The sequence below is a fragment of the Phascolarctos cinereus genome, unplaced genomic scaffold, assembly GCF_003287225.1.
Source record: "Phascolarctos cinereus isolate Bilbo 61053 unplaced genomic scaffold, phaCin_HiC Scaffold_4;HRSCAF=312, whole genome shotgun sequence".
NCBI lineage: Eukaryota > Metazoa > Chordata > Mammalia > Diprotodontia > Phascolarctidae > Phascolarctos > Phascolarctos cinereus.
In genome coordinates, this window is record NW_027555847.1 from 645,536,055 (window position 1) to 645,553,076 (window position 17,022).

The 17,022-nt window shown below is 35.5% G+C and overlaps 1 protein-coding gene across 12 annotated transcripts in view; it reads right to left on the minus strand.

Moving 5' to 3' along the window:
• The window catches only part of PTK2 (protein tyrosine kinase 2), a 437,298-nt gene that overhangs the window by 118,701 nt on the left and 301,575 nt on the right, over positions 1 to 17,022 (minus strand). For 10 of the 12 annotated variants that reach the window (XM_078153772.1, XM_078153765.1, XM_078153766.1 and 7 more), the window contains 2 exons: positions 9,226 to 9,243; positions 237 to 293 (listed from right to left, as the gene is read on the minus strand). In XM_078153772.1, coding sequence (XP_078009898.1) covers positions 237 to 293; positions 9,226 to 9,243 — 75 coding nt within the window. The remainder of the gene's footprint in view (positions 1 to 236; positions 294 to 9,225; positions 9,244 to 17,022) is intronic. The other 2 variants (XM_078153763.1, XM_020967035.2) reach the window with 1 other exon arrangement.

The window sequence follows — 17,022 nt, forward strand, 5'->3', positions numbered from 1 at the left end:
GTTATGTGTCCAAGTCCGCATTTGAACTCAGGTCTTCCTGAATCCAGGGCCAGTGCTCTATCCACTGCGCCCCTAGTTGCCCCCAAAACTATAACTTTCTTAAATTTCACAGAAAGACTAAAGTAATTTTCCACTTGAATGTATTATGTGAAACTTAAATCTGATATAAAATCTGTAAAATCTAAATAAGTAAAAAAATAGAGGCAAAAGAAAAGTCTAAAAATTCAGTTACTTACTTGAGGGCATTGTATAAGTATCTTCTTCATCTATAATCTCAGCGTAGTCATCTGTTTCTGCAAGCAACAAATCAAACAGTGAGAAAGAGAATAAATTTGAACTTATCTCATAAAATTAGAAATAAAAAACAAGAAATAATTTGTCCAAGTTTCTTGTTTTCTTCCACTCTGGTGAAATGCACTTAAAATGTGACTCAATATTTGCTCATGTTTGAGTCATTCTTGGGGAAAAAAGCCTAACATCACAGTCCAATACGGTGTAGTACATAGACTTGTTTATCAGAGAGCAAAACAAGAGGAATAATGAGGAAAGTTCTTTGAAAGGAAAGGTTAGAGACCTCTATATGATTCAGAGTAACCAATATGCACAAACTAGAAGATTCTTACTCCTCTAAAACACATACTTTATAACTTCTTTATGACATCAACTGGGAATTTCTGAATGACTGGTACTATAAATAGAGCAACATCTGTCTTACTATATACACCTACTCTGTATCTAATTTTTAAAAAATCACAACTCTGGCAAAGAATTGGAAATATCAATTGAGAAATGGTTGAATAAGTTATGGTATATGATTGTGATGGAATACTATTGTGCTGTAAGAAATGATGAGCGGGATGGTTTTAGAAAAATTTGAGAAGACTTACATGAAATGATGCACAGTGAAGTGAGCAGAGCCAAAATAATATACACAGTAACAGCAATATTATAATAATAATAAAAACTGTGAAACTTATAAACTATGATCAATACAATGATCCATGATAATTCCAAAGGACTCATGAAGAAAAATACTATCTACCTCCAGAGAGAACACTTATGGACTCCAAGTGCAGACTGATGTATACTGTTTTCCTCTTTATTTTTCTTGTTTCTTTTTTTTAAACATAGATAATATGGAAATATGTTTTATATGATTTCATATGTATAATATGCATCGTATTTCTTGTCTTCTCAATGGACAAGGAGGAGGTAGAGGGAGAGAATTTGGAACTTTAAATTAAAATTAAAAATAGCAACAACAAAAAACCCCACATCTTTATGACACTGATCTAGCCTCATATGTAGAGAACCCAATTACAGGCTAAACTTAAGGGAATGGTTGAGCTGATTTAGTTGATTTCTTTAGTTGCTTGGGCAAGAAGAGAGATCCAGTGTGAGATTGTTATATACATATTTTATACACACATATGCATATACATACATATATGGATATACATACATACATACATATATATATACACATATATATACATATATATACATACATACACATACACATTTATCTATACATATATACCTGCACAATATATATGCATGTACATATATGGATATGATTCTCTATATTTCCTTGTTATATCTGAACTATCCATTAATAAGAGTCCCTGATATTTTTCACCAAGATGACAGAAGAAAATATCAGTATCAAAAGAGAAAATGATCTACAATGAAGTGTTTGGTTTTTTGTTTTGTGTTGTTTTTTTTAAGGCAATTGGGGTTAAGTGACTTGCCCGGGGTCACACAGCTACTAAGTGTCAAGTATTTGGTTGGAGGCCACATTTGAACTCAGTTCCTCCTGACTTCAGGGCAGGTGCTCTACCCACTGTGCCACCTAGCTGCCCCAACAATGAAGTGTTAAGTTACACAGAATTGACTTATTAAACATTTAGGGGACACGGTAGACTATTGCTAAAGAAAACACTTTCAGTGAAAGCAGAAATAATTTTCTATTATATTTCTCTGCAATACTTCAAAGCACCTGTGACTGTTTTCTCAATTTTGGGTGTCACATTTTGGAAATGTCACTGATAAGCTATAGAATACCCAGAGAAAAGAAAGTAGGATGGTGAAGGGCCTTGAAGTTTAACACATGACTACGAGGTAAAGGAATCCCATGGTGTAAAGGAGATGTTTAGCTTGATATCTGTTTTGCAGCATATTGAATGCTGTCAAATGTAAGAAAACTTATTGGGCTTAGCTTCAGAGGGCAGAACTAGGAGCAAGAAATAGACAGTGCCAAAGAGGCAGATTTAGGATTAATATAAGGAAAAATTTAACTAACAGTAAGAGCTATCCAAAAGTAGAATGGGCTGACTCAGAAGGTATCTGCTTTTCCACTAAGTCATCAGGAAAGGGATGGATGCACTTCAGAAGAAAATAACTTTGCTTTTATTTTAAAAATCTAAATGAAAACCAAAAATAATCCTGCAAAGTCACAAACACCAGTCAAATTTCTAGTATGAGTGGAAATTACAGGGATCGAGACATTAAAGATACAATGAATAAGCCTCATTCTGTGAAAATTCACTTGGCAAACATGGCATTTTCTTGCCTGCTCCATGTAAACAATTTTTGAGGATGATGTAGAAAGGATTCTTATTCTTAACAGGTTGCAGAGGATGGCTTTGGAAGTCCTTTCTAACTCTTGACCTCTGATTATTACCATATTAAATGACTATGAAATATTTCCACTCAAAAACACCCACAAACAATCTCTGGGACATTAACATCTTACAGTACTTCTTACATATCAGAGACTATATTTCAGTAGAGCACATGCTCAAGATGGTTCTACCATGCTGGAAAATCTTTGTGACCCAGTGGGTCTGCTGAACTACCTAACAGTGGAGAGGCTCATCACCAGTGAGCTGGCTAGTTGGTAATGAAGTCTTTGTCCACGACAACTCATGATACAAAGAAAAATATAAAATGTCCCTTAGTCCTGTGCATCTTCTTTTGACTTTGGAAGTGAGAATGGAAGAAAATGTTACCCACAAACTTTAGCCTAAGGTTCTGGGACTCTGAATCTGAGATACTTGCCCAGTGATCTAGTGGACATAATACTGGAATGTCTGAATTCGATAAATCAAAAATCATTTACTAAGCACCTATTATCTGCCAGGCATTATGCTAAGTGCTGAGGATATGAAAAAAGGCAAAGACACACTCTTTACCATAAGGAGCTCACAGTCTAAAGGGACAACATACAAACAACTACTTATGTACAAAATATATATAGTATAAATGGGATGTAATCTCAGGGAAGGGTTAATGAAAGGTGGATTCGGGCTGAGCCTTCTGGAATTCCAGGAGGTAGAGGTGAGGAGGAAGAGGATTTCAGGCATGGAGAATAGCCAATGCCTGAGATATTGTTATATGTGAGGAATAGCAAGAATGCAAGTCTTCTTGAATTACATGGAGGGGAGAAAGGTATAAGAAGACTTAAAAGGAAGGAAGGAACCAGATTGTGAAGGGCTTTAACAACATTCAAGTTATAATTAAAAGAAAACAAAACAAAATGGAAGGAAGTTGAGATAAAACCCTTTGATATTTGATGACTTTAATGCATAAGTTGAAATAGGTCAGAATAGCAAAAAATAGCTTGGAAAATATATACTAGGAATAAAGAATAAGCAGTAAAACAACTGTTGCTATGCAGAAGCTTTTATCGTGAATATTTTCTTCAGGACAAGAACTGGAAGGCAGTGAGTACTGGGATGACTGAATGAATTATATGTTAATACACTCTGATGTGGGAGTCATTCCTTAATCAGCTGTCAGAGCTCCAACGTATAAGGGCAAAGTCAAAAGTAGTACAAAGTTGTAAGAAAGATATCTGTATAATTAAAACAGGTAAAATCTCACCTAATTAAATTACTGATAAAAATGGGATACAGATGGAAGACACCAATACATTAATAAATTCATAAGAAAGTTTAGCTGATCAATCACCATAATGAAGAGACTAAAAGAGCTTAAAAAATGGCTTAGCAAACACTTGACTTATGTGTCAAGTGGAAAGATATGGCAACCAATGGCAACACAAGTTTCAGATATAAGGCCCATATATAAAATCTTACAGGGTAGAATGGTATAAGATTATTAATAATTATTACCTCTTGGGATAGATAAATCACGGAGGGTCAAACACCTTTTTCGAAAGCTTAATAAGGGACCTAACTAAGCAAAGTCATACAAAGGATAAACCTGAAAGGAAGACAGGAGAAAAAGGAAAGATGGAAAGGATCTGCAAAGATTTTTACAAAACTCTCTCTTCTTAAACCATCAAAGACAGTAAAGCCAGCACATCAGACTCTGGGCATTCTCACTAGTTGTCCCTGATGCCTGAATGCTTTCTCTTCTCATCTCTGACTTCTGGCTTCCCTGAATTCTTCAAATATTCTAGAGAACATAGGATTTTTCCCCCACTTTTCTCAATCCCTCCTAATTCTAGTGCCTTTCTTCTGTTGATTATCTCCATTTGTCCTCAATTTAGTATGTTTGTTTGTTTGTACATAGTTGTTGGAATGCTGCTGCTGCCATCAGACTGAAATCTCCCTGAAAGTGGAGACTATCTTTTATTGTATCCTTGGTACTTAGTACAGTGTCTAGCACACAGCAGGTGCTTCATACATGTTCATAGCCTCTTGACTGACTTGGATTCTAGCATTTAGTGCTTAATTCTTCTATATGGCTCCTCCGACTCCAAATTCAGTACTAAATTCTTCATGGCTAATTAAAAAACCTGATTCTGCCATTCAAGTTTATTTTCCCTGGTTTTTTATTCAAAAATATAAAGAATAGTAATTCCTTCCCCTTATGCTTATTTTTAAAGTTTGTGTTAGTGTATTTAAATAATCAAATTACAGGACTGCAATAATGGCAGCTATATGGTGCAGTGGATAGAGTGCTGGCTTGTAGTCAGGAAGACTCACTTCCTGAGTTCAAATCTGGCCTCAGATACTTTCCAGCTATGTGACCATGGACAAGTCACTTAACCCCGTTTGCCTCAGTTTCCTCATCTGTCAAATGAGCTGGAGAAGGAGATGGCAAACCACTTTAATATCTTGCCCCCCCCAAAAAAAAACCCAAATAGGGCCATGAAGAGTTAGTCACAACTGAAATTAGCAAACAACAACAATAAAGCAAAATATTGAACAGGGACAGTTAAAGTCCTTCTGAGTAAAACTGTTAAAATGAATGTTACTAGAATGAATGTTTCAATGAAGATACCTTGTTTAGTAAGGAAGATAATGGTATTAACCAACAATTAGTAAATTCTGCTTTACTGGAAACCATTCCTTATACTCTACTTTGATAGCCTTAAAGTCAACCTATAAAGCCATTTTATTCACAAAATCAACACTGGTAGAATAATACATTTATATGATTATCATTTCATTTACTCTCCCTCCCCTATAAAGGGGCATTCTGATATGAAGCATAATACTAGTCTAATAGAGATAAAAATGAAAATCACTTTAAAAAGTAACATATAGCTAAAGAGACTGAGTATATTTGCTCAATCTTGATTTATCTAGGATGGTGGGAGTTAACATTGCTCTATCCTTTAGACTATTTTCTATGAATCTTCAATAATTTTATTCAATGTGGATCTTAGTTTAAGACTTCATTATAGACTCTTGAGCTAAGTAGGCAAATTACAGGAGAATTTTCAGAATCAACAATAGCATAACTTATATCTAGCAAAGGGCTTTTTCAGTTGAGGGACTGTGGAATTTTAGAATTGTAAGGAACAGCAGACTTATAATTGGAAGGCACCTTGGTGATCTTGTATTCCACTCTCTCATTTTATAGATGAGGTGCCTGAGGTTACCTAACTCCAATAGAAACCAAGAACCACTAAACCATGGTGACTTATTAACATTATCTGTTTTATTGTCTTTTTTATTTATTTCCCAATTAGATTTTAATCTGGTTTAGGCTGCAAATGACAGGCTGTGGTTTGTCTGATACCTCTAGCCTAAAGGATTTAAAGAAGTTGTCTAAAGTCACTCTGTAAATTAGTGGTGAATGTAGAAGTGGAATCCAAGTCTTTTATCTCCCAATCTAGAGCTCTTTCTAATAGTCTACATATCAGAGATCACTACAAACTTTGGCTTTCTAATAGCTGGTGAATCCGGAGGTAAGTGTATGTGTGCGTGCGTGTGTGTGTGTGTGTGTGTGTGTGTGTGTGTGCTACCTCTAGGCATTTCTCAGCTGCTAACAAACAATAGGCAAGTCCTAAGATCTAATGGCCCTACGTTTTGACTGATGTGTTTCTACAACAACCAAACTGAGTCCCTAACTATTGACACTCTCCTGTTAAACAGCCTAAAATAAGATGGTTAATATATATTAGGCTGGCAAGGAAAATTATGTAACTCTAATCTGGAAAAATATTTAGATAGCCTCATTTATTTCAATGAAATTAACAAATTCGGAAGAGACTCTACAGAAATGCAACAACTAAAAGTTCAATGTAGTACATGTATAAAATGCCTCTATCACTTTGATATTCATTATTAGTCACCTTTCAGTAGATTAGTCTGTCTAGATAATATACCCAGGAAACCAATACATAGTCACACCTCTCTGAGGTTGTTTCCTCATTTGAAAAATGACAACACTTACACTACTTACCTCACAGGATTGTGAAAGCAAATGCTTTGTAAATCTTAAACTTCTACAGAAACATGAACTATTATTGTCAGTTGTTGTTAAGTCATTTTTCAATTATGTCTGACTTGCCCAGAGTCACAGTAAGTGTTTGATGCCAGATTTGAACACAGGAAGAGAAGTCGTCCTAACTCCAGGCCCAGGACACTATCTACTGTACCACCCAGCTGCCCATTATTGTCAGTAACATGTCCAATTTCATAACTTCGAATCCAATGTTGGCTTTTCACTATAAAAATGACAGGAGGAAGCAGTACGGTGTGGAAAGACCATTGTACTAGCAATCAGGAAAACTGTTTTCTAGAAACATCCTATTATTACTTATATGACCTTGGGCTAAGTTACTCCAAGTATCAGCCTCCTTATCATGTAAAGTGCGGATAATAATGACCCCTAAATTACTGTACCTATAGGAAGAGGGTGGTAGAGTGGAAAGGGCACTGGCTTTGGAATCTGAGGGACTTGAGTTCAGATTTCCCTTCTCACTCTTACTCCTTGTATGACCTTGGGTAAGCCACTTAAATTCCTGAGTCTTAGTTCCTCATCTGTAAAAGGAAGGAAAGGGTTAGACTGGGTGGCTGATGAAGTCTCTACTAGAACCAGCGCTATGACCGTATGACCATGTGGGTGCCTGAGGTCCCTTTTAGGTCTAGCTCCTATGACTAAACTAAAACTTGGGATAAGATTAGGAAACAGAAGTAGAAAAGCATAAAAACCTCTTTAAGTGCATGAACTATGGAAGAGGGCACTAATTTTCTTATCTATCAGTTTTTAAAAAGCATTAAATTTCATCACAGAAACATTGTGTAATTACAAAATTGCTTCAACTTAAAAGTTGGGGGTCTTTGGCATAAATTAAAAAAAATTTTCAAGCATACACAGAAAAATGGTTTTTTTCTTAAATTAAAATTTGTGTAGATGGGTAGTTGAATCCATTACACATTTTCACAAGGGACAGATGACAATAATGGTGATGATTTTATTACTTATTTGGAACATAAAACTACATCAGTAAGTTCATTAACCTGGATGGGAAAACAAAATTTTACCCTTATTTTCAATAACCTCTAACTAAAATTTAACAATGCCTTTAATTATGATTTTTAAAAAACCAAACATGAGAAGGGATTTATGGGTTTCACCAGATTGCCAAAGGTGTTCATGACACAAAAGTTTAAGAACCTTTGAACTAAATAAAAAAAGACTTTCGTTTTTTTCCACAGCCACATTACTTAAGGTAATTACATGGCATTTCACTTAAATACACTCATAAATTGCTCATGACTCCCAGGCTTTATCACACCACACCAATGTTAGTAAAATTTTTCAATATGCTATAGTTCTTTAATGAAGAATGAAAAGAAATGTTATTCCTCTTTCCATTTAATTACAATTTACAAATTTTAAACTCTTTCAAATTTACACAGTTATCTGGACCACTAAATGGCACGTTACTAGATAAGTGACAAAATGGTACTCTAAAAATGATGTCACATTTTGAGGAGTAACTGTTTCTCATTTTTTCATAGATATTATTTAGTATTTCCATTTTTTTGGCATTTGTTATTGTTAGTCTAGTGTTATGGAGTCAAATAATATTATAAAAGGATATTATATATAAAGTATATATATTAGTATAGATTGCATTTACATAACACTTCACTGCTTAGAAGTAGCTAGTCTGACTTACGCTAGGAATCATAAAATAATAAAAGAATTAGAGAAAAACTCCAGTGATCTGAGTGGTTCCTACATGGAGGAACAAGGAAAGACAGGGACAGAAGTGTAGAAGATAAGATTACATATAGTAAGGGAGCTCAGTCTCACAGAAGACATACCCACGAAGAATCCATCTTAGCAGGATTACAAAGGGCTTCTTTTTTTAATGCTGTAAGGTAGAAGTACAAGTACAACAATCCCAGTCTTACAGACAAGGCAACTGAGTCTCAAAAAGGTTAAATGATTTGCCCAGAGTCAATCTCCTACTAAGTGACAGAGGGAAGGACTGAAGCCAGGTCTTCTGACTCTGAGGCCAGAGCTCTTAATATTGTATCCTATACTTAATTGTCTTTTCATGTTTCCCTTCTCATGCTTTCCTCCAATGTCCACAGACCAACAGGAATCTAAAGGGTTAGAATCTTAATTTGACCTATGGCATAAATTCCATTTATGAAAAATATTTTTCTAATTTAAAACATAAAATTTTCTTAGTGATATGGTTTAAACATTTTCCTGAGGGGTTTATAAAATCTTATCAGTGCAAACACAGGCAACTCAGATTTCTTACTGACATATAACAGAAATCACTGCTATAAATAATTCAGTGTCAAGCCTTCCTTTCTTAAACCCCCAATTTTTATTTTTTTTTAAAGGCTCATTGGTGAACACAACATTTTATGTGTGCGGGTTGTGTCTGAAGCATATTCTGTCTTTAAAACCTTTGCTCTGGGTTTAAGCTGACCTCTGAAATGCATTAGTAAAGTTTATAAGCCATATTAATAACACAAATGTGAAAATGCATATTACCGTCCCCACTAATTTCATCTGCAGATCCAGGTAGCATGCAGAGAGAGAGAGAGAGGGGGGGGGGGAAGAGAGAGAGAGAGGGGGGGGGAGAGGGGGAGAGAGAGAGAGAGAGAGAGAGAGAGAGAGAGAGAGAGAGAGAGAGAGAGAGAGAGAGAGAAGGGAAAAGGGAAAAACAGGGAAGGAAGGGGAAGCAGGAAAGAGAAAAGGAAAGAAAGAGAAAAATACACTATTAAAATCACAAGTAATTCAAGAGTGGAAAATCTTTTAACTTTTTAAAAATTACTAGGCTCAATAGATATGAAATTGAATGTAGCATTTAAGTATCTTAAAACAAATCCCTGTTCCCACTTCCATCTTAATCCCTACTCCTATACAGAAAGAGTAATCTTTAGATCACAAGGTGATATGTATTCTAGTAACTTGGGAACATACACTGGACCACTTGAATTTAGAGTTAGATTATTATGCAACATTATGCAGCGGCAGTGTTAAATTTAAATCGATCCTTCAACTACAAAATAAAATGACCTTGAAAGCCTTCCATAGTTAGATGTTTCAGATCTATCCCCTCTTCAATGGGACTAATTCTTCTTTTGCTGATTTACTACTTTTAAGATTGGAAACAAGTGGACTATTCATTATATCAAATAATAACCAACAAAAATAAGTCCACAGGATTCCTATTCAAATGAATCACTGATATTCAGAACAGGGTATCCTGGCAGCTGGCCAGACCTCATAGGATGACCTCTTCAGAGACTCTAGAACACTTTAAGCCCTGCTTACAAGTCGAAACTGCAGTTTAAATGAATACTGCTTGATGAAATTCATGCACCAGCTATTATAAATAACCTTTACTAGTCCACAAAACTGAAAGATGACAATAGATTTGTCTTTTTACCAAGCATTCCTCTATATTCCTTAGAAACAATGAAAAGTAGTCTATTTGAATTCAGTGTAACCATTCTATTTCATTCATCTGCATGCTGTTTTAGGGAATCATGAATGAAAAAATCCAGTGTTCCTAAGGAAATCCTGGGATTACCCAAATGAAACTCCAAAAGTACTTTTTGCATTAACATGCATTTAAGTAAAAACAAAATCAAAACTCCTAGTCAACAGCAGCCAGGAAGATTATAAGGCATAGCCCCTGTGGCTCAGTTCTTAGACAGTGGGCAGCGCATAAGCGACTAAATACTACTGTTCTTGTAGCAATGTTTGGAGCAAACTTGTAAACAAACAGCAACAAAGTTTGTTTATTTGAGGGTTTTCATTACTAAGACAGCCTTTGCAAATATGAGTGTAATACCCGTAGGCGGAGGCTCATGGGAACAGAAGACCAAAGGCAGAAAGCGCTTGGCTTTCTTAACTTTATGCTGACAGTGACTGACTCCTTCTTGGCAAGAAGAGGAAAAGAGAAAAACAGAAACAAATTATTTCAAAGCAAAAGAAAATTTATAATAGTCTTCAAACAAAATCTATAGATACTTAGTATAAAAATCAAATGCTTGGTTCAGGTTGGCAGTACACATTTCCCATTCTACTTTACTTTTGTTTCACTAATACTTCAATGCTTTGAGGGTCTATTTTTTAAAGTCACATTTATTAACGGAGAGTGATGACAGATGAAGTACTAAAAGATCTAGAGCTGGAAGAGACTTCCGATGCCTTCTAGTCCAACTCCTTCATTTCACAGATTTGGAAACTACTAGGCTACCACGGAGTTAAATCACTTGCCCACAGTCACACAGGTAAAATAATAAGCCTTCAAGGTAGAATTTCAACCCAGAGCTTAGGTCAGCGCTCCACCTATTCCACCAAGTTATCTCCTTTTATTAATATGGAAGCTACAGCCACTAATAAAGCACAGCTCTGATCTTTCTTCTTGGGATAAAGTCATTGTGACCTGAGGCTGAAAAATTCATCCCTGAGGTTCCCGAGTTCCTCTCAATTTAGCTAGGCTGTCACGCCTCTACTCATTAAGTGCAAGGGGATCCCTTTTAACTCTAGGATCAGATTTAAACCTTGCTTGGCATTTAAAGCTCATCACCACTTGGCTCCAACATACCTTTCCAGACTTATTTACACAGGACTCTCCTTTACAGAGTTTACAATCCAGCCAAATTGGCATGTTTAGAGGTCCCACTTCTCATTTACATAACTTTGCACTGACTCCCTTGTGCCTACGATGTACTCCCTCTTCATCTCTGACTCTTAGAACCCCCAGTTTCCTTCAAGACTCAGCAGAAGCTCCACCATGAAACTGAAGCCATTCTTGGTCACCCCCCTGCCTCGAGCTTCCCTAACTAAATTACCTTGGATCTATTTTTTTTTTAAATATACCTCTTTCTGTCTCCCCCAGGAACTGTTCCCACTTCATCTCATTTACTAATACTGCGTCTGGCACATATGAGGTGCTTAAAAAATGCTTATTGATTTACTGACATAACTTATCACCAGACTTACACTCCATGCCTTTTCTGCTTGGTCAAAACTATCAGAGCTTTAATTACATTGGCAATGCTTTTGAGAAACCCAGGTTACCTCCACACCAATATGAGGATTGTGTCTCTCTTAGCTTATTTTTAGTATTTTCAAACTTTGTTTTGGAAACAAGATGCTTTCAAATAAACATGACAATATTGTCCAGGTATTATCAAGTATGTAATAAACATTTTATTCAGCAAAGCAGTTGCTAGATACAGCTCTCAAATTATGTCCTGAAAAAATCAAAATTCTTGCCACCTTAACACTTTGTACTAAAAATGGGAGATTACAAACAGGATAATGTATGTAGATAAAAGAGTGCTACATTAAAAATTTTCCCAATGTAACATCACCATAAACACAAAATCAATCTTCAATTATATAACTCCAAAAAGCTGAACCAATGGGTAAGTAAAAGTTAGAGATTAAGCTTATAGCATAATATATGCAAGAGTTTTCTAACAATTAAATCTGTCCAACTATAGATTGCTATGAAAAGCACCAAATTCCCCAACACTGAAGATTATTCAAAAAGGACCAAGAATAACAGTGATAACTCATATTTAGTAAGCACTTGAAAATTTTCAGATTTTCCTCAAACAACCATGTGAGATAGGCAGTGCAAGTATTAAACTCTTATTGCAGATGAGGAAACTAAGGCAACAACAGTTGAAGTGATGTGCTTGGGACCATTTGCAGGCAAATGTCTGAGATGGTGTTGAAACCTTTGTCTTTGTTTCGAAGTGGAATATCCATGAAGTTATAATCATAACTTCTGATCTCATTATGCCAAAAAAATGACACCTTTCTTGACAGGGAATTTCCTGGACTTCTAGAAGAGAATCATGAACAAGGAAGAGCACTGTACTGGATTAGGTCCCTTCCACTTGTAAGATTCTGTGAAACTACTTCACTATGTTTGGCAGATGTTTTAACAAAATCGACAAAGTGACATCACAAAAGATATTGCAATCTTCTTGCAAAAGCAGCAGAAATAGTTTTTGTATTATTTTTCCTTTGTGATTCACTGATAAATTAGGAAAAGCAAAGTTCACAGACCTTTAAAATAAGCAATGCCTTGAACATTTGGCCAAACATTTTTTCAACCATAAATAAGGAGAATTTTAGTTATATTAATTTCTTCAAAGAGTTGTGGTGATGAAATGATTGCATAACATTTTGAAGTACGATATAATCCTGAATTATGATTTTTTACTTCTAAATGGAATCTATTTAACCCTAAATTAATATGCTAATTTACTATTTTATTATTTAACTCTTCATTTACAATTTAATAGGCTAGTTTAGTTGAGTTGCTTTTATCTAAAAGTTCTATTTTTTGACCGATTAGGGTCTCTAAACTGCTGACTGAGTCACTCCTATCAGTGAAAAAATTTGAGCATGTATCCCAAACATGCATACTTACTTATTTGTAAATTACATATACATACTTATATAAATCACAAAACCGACACAAAAATGTAAACTAAAAAGGATGAAATAATATTTGATATTTGAGTCAACAGGGAGCCACTAGAATTTATTAATTAAGTAGGGGAGAAACACAGTCTGACTTGAGTTTTCAGAAAATTACTTTGGTAGCTGTGTCAAAAATAGATTGGAGAGAAGAGAAACTAAAGACAGAAAAAAAGAAACAAAATGGGAGCCCAACTTCCCATCTGCTGCCAGGTAATCTTGGAGGCAGGGGCGGATAAACTGGGGGAAGGGGTAGTAATGGAATTTTCTCAATAGCACCTCCTGAGCTGCGGTGACGATATGGTAACAATTAGGTTATAACTTCCCCAAGTGTGGTTTGTAAGGGGGAATCTGGTTTGGTGGGGGGATTGTGGGGCAGGAGTGGTTGTACTGGAGATAAACCCCAGCACTAGCTACTGATCCCATTTATCTTCCTATCCTTTCATTGATCATATAGAGCATTAAGGACAGACAGGGAGCCCTGAATCCCACTATGGAAATCTCTGGTCTACCTTACCTCTTCAAACTAGATTGAATAGATTCAGTTTGAATAAGTAAAGGCTGGCAAAGATATTAATGCAAAAATAACATTTCAAGTTTACTTTGTTAATTAAAGGGATTTTTAAAATGAAATCTAACATTCTAGATTATATGAATAATTCAGAAATGGTTTTAATTTGAGGGCCAACTTCTAGTCTTCTCAGTTGAAGTTACATTGCAACCTTTATTTTTATCTGAATAGAAAACTTTCCTTCTAAGTCTATATGAATCTTGGATAAGAGCTTCCCATGAAAAGAACAGTAGCTCAAGCGACAAGCTGGGGAAAATATGTTGTAAAATATTTTACTTTACAAACTATTCTTTATGTCCTTGTAGGGTGTTAGCATCGAGAGGCTTAATCAGAAAGTTGTGATATTGCACTGATATAAAAAAAAGCATTTTAAAGAAATAAATTTAACATCCTCACAGAGAGGCACCCTGGCACAGCGGTCGTGGTTTGGGATTTGAAGTTGGGCTAACCGGGCTGGAATCCTAGTTCTGGTACTCGCTACGACTCTGTGACCTTTGGAAAGTCACTTCTTTTCTCTTGGCCTTGTTTCCTTATATCCTGGACAGCTTTTGAGGTCCTTTCCAACTCTACATCTATGGTCTTATCTATGTGACCTGGGAAACCAATTACTCTCTCTATCAGCTTCTTCATCTGTAAAATGAGGGGTTTGAAAAAGAAACACACGAGGGAAAAACTCAAAAAACCAAATCTTAAAATGAACAATGGACAATAACAGAACATCCAAACTCAGCCCTGAAGGAGGCAAGGAAACGCACCACACTCCCTTCTTTCCAGAGCTGAGGGAAGGGACGTTCGCAAAATTGTATAGTCTGTCACTCAGGTCCATGGGTTTTGTTGAACTGCTTCGTTTTACCCCCCTCTCTTTTTTCCCTTCATTACAAAGGGTGGCTCCTTGAATATAGGAAAGAGGAAGAAGAGCAGAACATGTCTGGAAATAAGGACGATATGTAAACAAAAGGCAGAAAGCATTTAAAAACAAAATCATGAGATTGGGCCGGATGATGTTTAAGATTTTTCAAGCTCTAAAAGCTATGACTGTACACAAGGCTCAGAATTACTCAATAAAAAAATTTTAGTAAAACATTTTTGTTCACTGAGCTGGGGATTGCAAAAAGCGAGTTGCCTATATATTTTACAATTCAAAAATCATACTTGATTTCACTGAGTTAATCAAGCAGAACACCGTCTTCAGCTTATTTCAAGGGATTTAACATCTCTAGCCCGCTTTAAATATTCTTTGAGCTTAGAACTCCTGAAAAGCATTTACAATAACATCTTCTCTGTAATTAGTGGTCTTCTGTTATCTGAGATTCGTTCCACAATGGGCAAACCATTCCTGCAAAGGATCATTTCTCAAAAATGACAATGTTAAGGTGACTCTTCCTCCCTCATGTGATCATTAGAGTTGCTAAATGACAAAGCTTGAGATAGCATGGTGTAGTTGGAGCAGCGCTGTATTTGGAGCCAGAAGCTCTGGATTTTAATATTAACTCTGCTACCTTATTGAGTAACACTGAGTAAAGGACATAAGTCCTCTGGGACTCAGTTTATTTATCTGGAAAACTACAGAATGGTCAAGGTGATCTTTTTTTCCCCAAGATGATCTAATTTAAAAACAATTTTTTTAATTTTACTTTTTGTTTTTACATCATCTACACTGCCATTTAATTATTCCCCTCTTCCTCAGGCAAAACGTTATCTTTTATAAGTTTAAAGGGGAAAAATCCAACAAAATTAAACCACCTATCAAAAAAGTCTCACATGACATGCACGTGTTCCACCCCCATTTTCACTCTCTTCAAAGAACCTGGGGAGGCTCTTTCTCATATCTTTTCTTTGGAGCCAAGACTGGATATTATAATGTAAGAGCATTCAGTTTTAATTGTTTTGTTTTTATATATGTGTACCAATTCACATTTTTGTAGTCACTGTCTATGTTGTTTTCCTGGTTCTGTTTGCTTAATTTTTTAGCAGTTCAGAAAGGTCTTCCCATTTTTCTCCATATTTATCACATTCATATTTTCTTACAGCACAGTGATATTGTGGGAATTTAGGAATACAAGAGAGAGCACTCTGGATTTGAGTCAGGAAGACCTGAGTTTAAATCCTGATTCAGCCACTTATCATCTATAGGACTTAAGTCAAGTCACGTAACTTCTCAGTTTTGTCACCTGTAAAACAGGGATAATGATAGTACCTTCTTTGCATAGTTGTGAGAAACAGTGATATTATACACACATACACTATATATACATATATATGTGTGTGTGTGTGTGTACATATATACACATACATATATATATAAATATATCCAACTATCTATCTATGGCTATATCACTTTACTAACCTAAAAGTGATACACATACATTTATATGCTAGCTATTATGTAAACAATTTGAAAGCCATTCCCTAGTTGATGGACACCTACTCTGCTCCTAGTTCTCTGACACTATAAAAAGTGCTACTATGAATATTTAGGCATATATGAGGATTTTTTTGGAGGGAGTATCACTGATCTTTTTGGGGGTATATGCCCAGCTGATGAATCTCTGAATCAAAGGGTGTATAATCTTAAATTTCTTTCCAGAATGCTTGGATCAATTCAGAGCTTCACTAACAGTGTATTAATGTGACTGTCTTTCTGCAGAATCTCTAAAATGACTATTTCCATCTCTTGTGCTCTTTGCTGGATTTGAGGTGAAAGAAACCTCAGCGTCATTTTGATTTGCATTTCTCCTTTTTGTGATCTAGAGAAATCTTATATCTGTTAATTCTTCTGAGAACTGTTTGTTTATATCCTCTAATCACATTTCCATTGCAGAATGGCTTCTAGTTATACATACATGTATGTGTGTCAATTTTTTATGCATCTTACATCTTAGATCCTTCTCAGAGAAATCTGATATAATGAATCCTTTTCACAAGCAAATTTCTCTTCTTATCCTAACTGTACTATATGTTCATGCAAAAAGCCTTTCAATTTCATGTAAATGACATTATCTGTTATTTGTGATTTCTTCTATACCTCCCTCTAGCCAAATTTGTGAAAGGTACTTGATTACTTTGAGAATAGTAGGTTTCTTCTCTTCTACTAATTTTATGATGTGATCTTTTTTATGTAAGTCATGTATCAATTTCTAGTTTACTGTAGTATATGGTTTATGATGCTTGTCTAAAACTAATTTCTGCCAAAGTGCTTTCTAGTTTTCCAAAAGACACTGACAAATGAAGTTTTTCGTCAAGGAATTTATGCTCTTGGGTTC